Here is a 10,120-nt window from a genome sequence, read left to right on the forward strand (position 1 = left end):
CAAATTCTTTCAGTTTGTGCCAGAAAGATAATGCTCGTGTAGCCGCTTATTCACATTTGTTCCTGAGTCTTTCTTTTTCAAATTTTCTTTAATTTGATGAATATATCATTCTGAAACAAAAAAATATAATTTTTGTTGACTGATGAAAGTCATGAACAATAAGAAAACAACGTATGATGACAGCAGTGTGTTAAAAATTAGTGCTGTCAGCGTTAATCTCATTAAAATGACGTTAACGCCATAACCGCATTAACGCGTTACGTTAGCGAGTTAGTGCGTGGGGCTGCAGGACATCAAGGTGTTAGCGCAGTTAGCTCGTTAATGCGATAGCCCCGTCCAGCCCCACGCACGGGGCGATCCACGCTAACGTAGATTTGCCGTGTTAATGCGGTTTTGGCGTTAACGCCATTTTAATGAGATTAACGCTGACAGCACTATTAAAAAGGTTTTCACCTGACAAATCTAAAAGGGCCTCATTGTTAGTGTTTAACAACTTTTTTTTATTGACGGACAATAAAAAATAATTTGTTCAAAAGCCACACAGACTGACCATTAAGCTTTCTAAACACAGAGACATCCAGTTTATGATTTCATAAGGACGATGATGGAAGGCAGTGAATTCTCCAGTCTGAGGGGCAATGGGCATCTTTCTTTATGTAAAAGATTATTTTAAATGTAGTGGGGCCCACTAATTGGCCACTTGGTCAAAGTTACTGGGCTATGTAGTGTCAGTGATGTTTCCACGGTAGTTTTGGCTGAGTTAGGGAACACAATGACTTGATACGATGACTATATTTCTGTGTGTTTGGGGTTGGAGGTTGGCATTGGGGCTTTACTAGCCTGATTAAGCCTTTGCATGATAATGCTTGATACCAGGTTGTTCACCCCTCCTCTATAACTCTCCATATTTAACCTCACTTGAACAAAAGATCAGACACAAATGGAACACATGTGTGCGTGTTGTCAGAGGGGGACGATGGTAAGTTCTCAGGACACGCCTTCACTCTTCTCGCACATTCAAAACCAACACCAACAGATGCTCACTGAAGGATGTACCGTTTTAAACTAACCCTGTAATGTGTATTAATGTGTGCACCGTGCTGTATTGTTGCATGTTTTATTCATTCATTGCTGTTTAAAAGCACTGATCAAAAGACTTATCAAATGTTGTTGTGATGGATGTTGGTATAATGGGGAGTTAACTGGAGCTTTGGAAGACATTTGCACTGACATGGTTTACCGCCCTTTATTTCACTGCTTAATGCAAAAGTAACACAATAAAAAACAATGGTTAGAGACTGCAGCACGGTTATCATGATTATTGTGATTGTGTGCAATGAACTCATTGTTGCCACTTCTGCATCCATTCATAGCCAGATTAATAAACTGGTAAAGATCTGTTGCCCTTCTAAATAGACAGAAATGTATACTAACTGATTAGAGTCCAGCCAGAACCTCAGAGATCTAAACAGAAATTCCTGATGTAGTTGCTGCAGGACAGCGATTTAACTGCAGAATGACAAAGTCACTCAGCAACCTTGTCTTCATATAGAAATATAACCAGGATGCAAACAGCTGAGTCATGTCTGACGAGATGCTTCTAAGAGAAGCTGCAGTCATTGGCACAAACCAACTCTGATTGATTGTAATTTGCTTTTGTAAATTAGGGGACAGTTTGCAGACCTTCCCTCACCAGCTGTCCTGTGTAAACACTGTGCTTGTTTCAGCTGCAGTCAGTCACCAAATGTGAAAAAAATCAATGTAGGGAAAACCACCAATTTTTTTTAATCTCCTCTATTCACAAGGAGGATGCTGTCCTATTTTTACTCTGTTGCAGGGAAGATGTGGAAGACTAAGAGTGCTCTTAGAGTCTGTATCTCTAGAGTCTGCTGAGAATCGGGACATTTTTTAATTTTTCACTGTCACAATAAACCAGTTATTTGATCATCTACAGTACAGACGGTGGCTTTTATTAAATAACACGTTAATGCTGCATTAACAAAATTAGAAAGTAATGCAGGCTCAAAGCCTGTTACGACAGGCTGACTAAGCTTTTTTATCAAAAACATTTTATTAGACATAGCCACTGTGATCTCGCCCTTCGGTTTGTCGACATACGTTCTTGAGCCGTTTGTGCTGTGAAGTCATATTTTTTAATGTTTGTGGGGAAACACTTTTGGACTCAAATGGCTAAAATTATCATCTGTTGAGGGTGGCAGTCTATGTGTTGGTGGTTTATGAAAATGTAATTGAACGCTGTTTAAAGAGCACAAATTATACCATTTGGAATCATTCTTGTGTACAGCAGTGAAGCAAAAAAGTGAACTTTTAAGCCATATGTTCCTATTGGTTTTTCCCTTACAGCTTCATAGTTGTACTATGGTTTTACAGGAAACACTGAGTCCTGGGTTTTTAGTCATTTATTTTTTTTAACAAAGACTTCAATTTACTGATCCCTCTAAAAACCCCGCAAGAAATGTCCCTCTAGGCTAGCTGTTGAAACCAAAAGCTGAACCCAGGTATCCGTCAGGTCATGATAAACTTCCAGTTTAAAATCTCTTCCCTCTGCGGTGTCAGCTGAGATTTGGTGGCGCGGTTCTGATGGTAAGATTCAAAATGTCTTCCAGTGCTCCTGTTGGTTCTCCATGTTGCAGGGAAACTGAGACTCAGAGACCAAAAAAACCTCTCGCAGTAAAAGTGATGGAAGTCCTGATACAACCAGTGTCGTTTTGGTGCCACCTCTTCTTCGTCTGGCCTGAAAACAAAAGCTCTGACTTCAGTTGTCTCGGTCGTAAGAGTCTCCTTTCCTAGCTCCACTCCTCTCATTCCTCCATCACGTCCTCTTCCTCTCCTCATGTTAACCCCATTGCTCATTTGTTGTTTGTTCTCTCTCTCTCTCTTTCTCTTTTTTCTTTTCTTCCCGTCTGTGTAGGCAGCCCGTTGAGTAACTTCTTTGACGTAATTAAACAGCTTTTTTCAGACGAGAAGAACATCCAAGCGTCCCACTCCCCCGGCGCCACGCCTAGCTCCCCCACCAAGCATACCCCCAGCAGCAAGCCCAACCAGCCCCCACCTAATGACTCTAAATGCCCCCCTGGCAAAGACAAAACAAAGATGGCTGCCAGCAGCAGGACACAGGAACAACCTTAAGGAGCCGTAGCTGTGCATGACTAGATGAAAGCAGTAATCAGGTCATTAAATAAGAGAAATTAGGAGAGCTGCTAACTTTGCCCTTTAGTTAAGAATAAAACAAGAAGATCTACTTTTTGCCTATAAATTTTGTACTTAATAATGGGAATGGCTATTTCAGTTTAAAGGTCGATCAGTATTTTACAATAAGTAGCAGATGTAGCTTCGTCGTCCCTACCTTGTGTCCCTCTCTGTGTCCTCCTCACATGTGTGATGGCTTGACTTGTCTCTGCCACCAGGGATCATCCATAATAACTATTAACCTTGGCGAGATGGCTGACAGCGGCCTGCTGGGCCTGCCAGCACCAGGAGAGTTTGAAACTGGAAAAGACTGAGGACCACTTCCCTAGCCCACTTGAATCCACTCCCCCCGCCCTATATCTTTGAGTCTCTTCCTGCTGCCGCATCAGTAGAGTACACTTCACCCCGCCAGACCAAACACAGACACGTCTTGGAAGACTTGTAAAAAGAAAAAAAGCCTTAAGACAGTGACGTTTGTCAGTCTGCACACATGTATACCCTCTCCCTCTTTCTTCCATTTCTCCTACATGTACATAAAAAAATGCACCCACACATACACCTCGGCATAAACAACCTGTTCGCGTGATGAACTTGAAATCGAGATGGGATGCAGGAGCGATGGAAGAAAGCAAAGGTGGACGGATGGATCAACAAACACTGGCTGGATTGTAATTCTTTTTAAAATCATATTTCTTTGTGAGCAGCAGGTTCTTTTAGCTCGCTCTGTGGTGTTTCTGTACATGGGTTCTTGCAATTAAAGACTGCCCATAAAAGTATGATAAAGAGGGTTGGCGGTGGTAATATTATATAAATGAATGATCTATTCTGTTGTACAGACTAAACTATGTCCCTGCTTAGTGTCAAAAAGTGTAGTAGTGGCATTATGTTTTAGAGTTTTTGCCATATTTTCTTTTGTATTCACGAACAGGCACGGCCACACCAGCATTTGAAATGTTTCATTGTAACAGTAGATGGTGCTCACATACAGGAAGAGACCTGCAACAGAGGTCGTGGGGAGTCAAGAAATAATGCAACTGCTAGCGATAACGGCAAAACAACCTTTGTTAATGTGAGGTACACGAATAGTAATCTAAATGAGCTAGTTAGCTAGCTGCAGACTTGCTAGCTAAACTTAGTTTCTCACTTCAGACGGAAGAGCCCATTACGGTAAAAAATAGAAAATGCTCAAAAAGCCATCTTGGATTTAGCGCTAGCAAGTTCTTGCTAGCTAGCGCGTTGACCGTTAACATTGCCCAGGAAATTTTGCTGGTGTGACCAGGCCTTTTTGCTTAGTCGTCTCCTTTTTATTTTGCACTTTGAACACTTATCTTGAGTTACACCATTTCAGTATGTTTTAAATTTTCTCTTTTATTCCCCAAGTTCTTTTAGATTATCTGCAGGTTTCAGACAATATTGAACTGCTGTGTATATTTTTGTACTTTACTGTATTTTGTCATTTTTTTAATTTAATTTATTATTGTTTATTTATATGAAAGATGTAGAGAATGTTTCTTAATGTCAGATTATTTAAGGATATTTTTGTCATGTTTAATTTATTTGACCACTGAGAAATGAAAACATTTGTGTCTGTTTGTTGCTTTCCCTGGGTTTTGATGCAAGAAACCTTGTAATATATGTTTGGGAAAATAATTTACTGTAATTTAAGAATGTAGTTTTAGCCTCTTTGAGAGGAACAAACCCTTTGTTGATAACTGTCCTTTTCCCCATGCCCCGTGCGCGTATGACGGCTCAGAACTCACCAAACACTCATTCTGTAAATAAGCCGAGTTTACTGGCAAGCTTATTTAAAAAAGAAAAGAAAAAAACCACAAAAAAACAAGGGGATCCCTATTCTTAGCTTTGACCTTGTATGGTTGTTTGCATGTTCAGCATTTGTCTTTTCTTTGCATGTTGTCGTTGGAATTGTTCTCCTCTTCCCCTTTTCTCTACACGTTTCAGTTCTTTATGTGCATTCATTTGAATTTGCCTTTTTGTTTTTTTACATTTTCATTTAATTTGCTGTCCTTTCTCTTTTTTGATTACTGTGTGCACACAGTAACCGTGCAATGCATTCTCCTTACTCATTCTCTCAAAGAGGGACCTTGCTGGCAATTGGGTCACTCACTCAGCCCATCTGGGTGTGTGTTGAGTTGTCAGAAAGGAAAATTAAAGCAATACCTTTCATCATTCGCTTTCCTCTTTTTCTACTGTGGGAATCCAGAGCACACAGAATGGACTCTTCGGTACTGAGCGCTACTACTGAGCAGGATAACCATTTGCAATGTATTCCCTTGTGATGTTACTGTGAACAACTTCAGTGCTAAAGGAAATAAATCTGTTGACTTTGGAGTAGTATTTGTGTTGCGCCTTTTTTTATTTTATTTATTAGGTTTATTCGTGTAAAGAAGTAAATCTTATATGTTCAGAGTTCCAGTAGTGAAAAATGCACAATTTCTGTTCAAATCTTGGCCTTTCAGACTTTCTGCTGCTCTAATAACTGGTCCAACATGGCCGTTGTCCTGCAGGTTTTAGATCTCACCCTGCGTCAACACGCCTGATTAGTTCATTACCAGGCCTCTGGAGAACATCAGGACATGTTGAGGTCATTTAGCCATTTAAATCAGCTGTGTTGGATCACGGACACATCTAAACCTGCAGGACACCGGCCCTCGAGGCCTGGAGTTGCCCACCCCTGATATAGACCAAGATGGCTTGAATGAACCTTTACATTGTCTTTGTTACATTACTACTTTGATGGTCCACCATTCTTCCAAAACATACTTTGGTGTTTTGATGATAACCCTGGAAAAATCTGTGTGACCCGTTGGTTCAGTAGAGCTGATCAGTTGCAAAAATGAAAGTCTGCTTCTGTGATCTGCACGTCACCTTCATTGGGTTGTTGTTTATCCTCAGTCAGCCAATCAAAATGACGTAAGACTCTTCACCTGAAATACCTTTTTGTTGAGAACTTGGGGGAAGACCTCCTTAAATTAGCGTTTCTTTCTTGCAAGTAGTGCTACTGCATAAACGTAATGGTCATAACTCCCTAGTAATGCTGCAGCCAAGCATAGAAAATACTTAAATTATACTAAACATCATATTAAAGCAGTCAGTTGAAAGAAATCAATTCTGCAAGTTACAGTTCTTAGATCATTTAAAAGACTAATGTACATCAAAGTGCTTCACAATAAAACCGCAGTGCAGGCAGGGCAAAGTACAAATAGTACAATTATACTTAAAATTGCATTAACATGGTGTAGTGCAGGCAAACTAATTTGAAAGTCAAACTAATTTGTTTCAAAAGCTAAGTACAAACAAGTGTGTTTTTAAACAGGATTTGAACAATTGAATCGATTCCGAAGTACGGATTTCGACTAGGAGGTTATTCCAGAGTCTAGGGGCAGCGATAGCAAATGCACGGTCACCTCCGTTTTTTAAACGAGACCTTGGTCGCATTAGGAGCAGTTGGCTGGAGGATCTTAGTGCTCTCTTTGCGTTGTACGGATCAAGGAGATCAGTTAAGTAGCTAGGGCCCAGGTTATTTAGAATTTTAAAAGTGAGCAGAAGGATTTTGAAATCAATGCAATATTTGACGGGAAGCCAGTGTAGGTTAGCGAGGACAGGGGTGATGTGCTCATGCCTTCTAGTGCCAGTTAAGAGGCGTGGTGCTGCATTTTGGACTAATTGCAGGCACTGAAGGAGGGAGAGTTGCAATAGTCCAAACTAAAAGTGATGAAGGCATGGATAAGTTTTTCGAGTTCTTTATATGATAAATAGGGCTTAGCTTTGGAAATTTGGTGTAATAAAAGCTGGTTTTTAACACAGTGGATACTTGCTTGTTTAATTTAAAAGAACTATCAATGAGCACTTCGAGGTTTCTGGCAGAATGAGAAAAGTGGCTGGCAAAAGACCCCTTTGTATCAGTTAGCTGGCCCAGGGGAACGTGGCTATCAAAAGCACTAATTTCTGTTTTTCTTTCATTTAAGAGAATTCTGGGATAGCCAGTCTTTAACCTCCCACAGACATTCGAACAAAGGCGAGAGCGGGGACGAGGCATCCAAATTTAGAGGAAAGTAAATTTGGATATCATCTGCATAGTAGTGATAGGAGATGTTATGTTTTTTAAAGATGAGTCCCAAGGGCAGCATGTACAGGGAGAACAGCGTGGGACTTAATACGGACCCCTGAGGCCACAATTAACAGGGGAAGAAGAGGAAGAGTATTTCCCCATGGTGACAGAGAAGTATCTGTCTGATAGATACGATTTAAACCATGAAAGAACATTACCTTTAAGGCCAACTACATGTTCTAGCCTTGTTAGGAGAATATTATGGTCTAGCGTATTGAAAGCAGAAGTTAGATCTAATAAGACTAGAGTCACAGGGCGGCAGTTAGGAGGAGATCATTAAAACCTCTCAATAAGGCTGTCTCGGTACTATGACAGGGTTTGAATGCAGATTGAAATTTGTCACTGACACCACGTCTCTAAGAGGGACTATTTGTTTTTACATTTTAGACATGAAAGGAAGTTTAGAGGACTGTTGGGGTCAGCGTTGCTTTTCTTGATTACAGGTTGTACGGCTGTGTGTTTGAAGGCAGTCGGAACCAGTGGCGTGTCTAGAAAATTTTTGTTGGGGGGCCAGGTAGGGGCACAGATTTGGAGAAGGGTGGCAGATGTAATCTAATGTTAAAAAAAAAATTCTACCAACCGTTAACCATAATTCAACAACCCTATAAACCTAATAACCGAATGCGCTTTTAACTCTTATTAGAATGAGATTTTAAACACTACAAGTGGGATAATATACAAATATTACATTTCATTAAATTAAAAAAAACTGTTATTTAAAGAAGGATTTTGTTTTACTTTCCAATTATGTGCCACAATACATATATTTGCTTAGTTAATTATTTATCCCCAAATATTAGGATCGGTTGAACACTTGACAATATAAACATCCCTTCCTTGCATTTTCCTTATTCATTCTCACATACCTTCATTTGTAGAACTCACAGGTGACAATGATGACTGCTGCTCAGTCCACCTTTCCCTGACATTGCTCTCTGCTTCTGGGTGTATTTTAGCCTTCTTAAGAAAGAAATTCTCAATATTTTGAGATCTTTTCATTCTTCCTATTCTTTTATCTCTACTGGTTGGCCCTGAAGTAATAAAGCAAAAACTTATGTCACAAACAACAACTTTCCTGATGTATGACCTTGACTAGAAGTCAGGGATGTCAAATTCTGGCCCTCATGGACCCCTATCATGCACGTTTTAGATGTTACCTATACCAACAGAGCCAATTTAAATCAAATAATCCCCAAACACCTAGTTGTGCAGAAGTCTGTAAATGATTCTTTAAATCAGCTGTGTTGAAGTATGGAAACATCTGAAACCGGGAGACCAGGAGCCTTGAGATCCAGAACTGCACATCCCTGCAGTGAACATGGCACAGGGGTGATTTACACTCTATTCATAACATGGAGCTGGCAGATAGGATAAGTAATGAGAGAAATTAGCTAAACCGCACAGTGTAGTGTAAGTGCTGCCTTATGGTCAACTTTGGTAATATTGATGTATAAAGAACAACACTGGCTGGTGATGAAGTACAGTCAGCTGGCATGGTGACACTGCCAGTATTAACCTGCAACCAAATCTGCAGCTCCACACAGCAATGTTACGACTTGGATTATATCTTATAACTCATAACTCTTATGCTAGCTCCCCCCAGCAGCCTACTGTCTGAAATATGCGACGGCTGCAATAATTCTTTAAGTGTTATTTTTTTCCTTGGTATTCTAATTTCACCGAAGTTTACTAAACTCAACAAACTTAATATTACTTACCGGGACATTTATTCTCTCCTCATTATCTTTTGCCAAAAAATAGTTTTTCCTAACGTGATGCTCATAGTGCAGAAGCTGATGCTGCATTCACTTGCACTCAGATATCCGAGCTTAACTGTTAAAACATAATCGTACATTTGATTGAATTTTATTGTTTTAGCTTTGGGGTGGCACCTGGGGTGGCCTGTGCCACCCCGCTGGACACGCCACTGGTCGGAACACAGCCTGATGACAGTGAAGAGTTCATTAGAAGTAAAATAGAGAGACCGATAGTAGTCAGAGGTTCCTTATTAATGTGGGAAGGCAGAATGTCATGCAGCGTATTAGAGTTACTCATATGATCAATAATTTCTTTCAGAGTCGAAAAAGATACAGGCTCAAACTGTTGAAAAACCATAGAGCATTCAGAAACTGGGGTTTGGTTAACTGCCGGTAGATATGGTGCCCTTAGTGCTGAAATCTATCTATCTATCTATAAAGTAATGTAAGAATTTTTCACAGAGCGCCAGGGAGGCGTAGAGCAGGGATTATCAACTGAATTAAAGATTTTAAACAGAACTTGTGGCGTGTGACTGTGGTCAGTAATAAGTTCTGTCAGGAAGAAGGCTTTTGCAATTTTGACAGTCTTCTGATATTTTGATCGGCAGTTATGCAGGATTTCCAGGGACACCTGAAGTTTGCCTTTTTTCCATTTCCTCTCGGCTCGGTGACATTCACGCTTGAGAGCGTGGGTGGATTCATTCAGCCATGGTTGGTAAGCCCTTAATGGAGCCACAGTGTTTAAAATCGAGGAGCATATTGAAATAAAGGAGTTAGAAAATTCATCAACCGATATAGCTGAATTAGAGTTGGTATCATAAAAAGTAGAGTTAGTAAAGGCCACAGAGAAGCTGGTAATCTCAGGATTAATCGTGCACACTTGGCACAATTCAATTCCACATTACAAAGTTCAATATCAAACATGACTGGGACCGAGCGTCGCTTATATCCGTAATGTGCATGTCCAGACCATATGACAATACCAGATCAAGTGTGTGGCCTTGGAGTACATGGCAGGAGGCAA

At 40.3% G+C, this 10,120-nt stretch overlaps 1 protein-coding gene across 13 annotated transcripts in view; it reads left to right on the forward strand.

Moving 5' to 3' along the window:
* The window catches only part of LOC113007008 (serine/threonine-protein kinase BRSK2-like), a 145,777-nt gene extending 140,212 nt beyond the window's left edge, over positions 1–5,565 (forward strand). For 11 of the 13 annotated variants that reach the window (XM_026143349.1, XM_026143858.1, XM_026143600.1 and 8 more), the window contains one exon: positions 2,933–5,565. In XM_026143349.1, the coding sequence (XP_025999134.1) occupies positions 2,933–3,150 (218 nt within the window). In that variant the 3' untranslated portion in view covers positions 3,151–5,565. The remainder of the gene's footprint in view (positions 1–2,932) is intronic. The other 2 variants (XM_026143433.1, XM_026143773.1) reach the window with 2 other exon arrangements.
* The last annotated feature ends 4,555 nt before the right edge of the window (positions 5,566–10,120 follow it).

Source organism: Astatotilapia calliptera, chromosome 1, assembly GCF_900246225.1.
Source record: "Astatotilapia calliptera chromosome 1, fAstCal1.2, whole genome shotgun sequence".
NCBI classification, from domain to species: Eukaryota; Metazoa; Chordata; class Actinopteri; order Cichliformes; family Cichlidae; genus Astatotilapia; species Astatotilapia calliptera.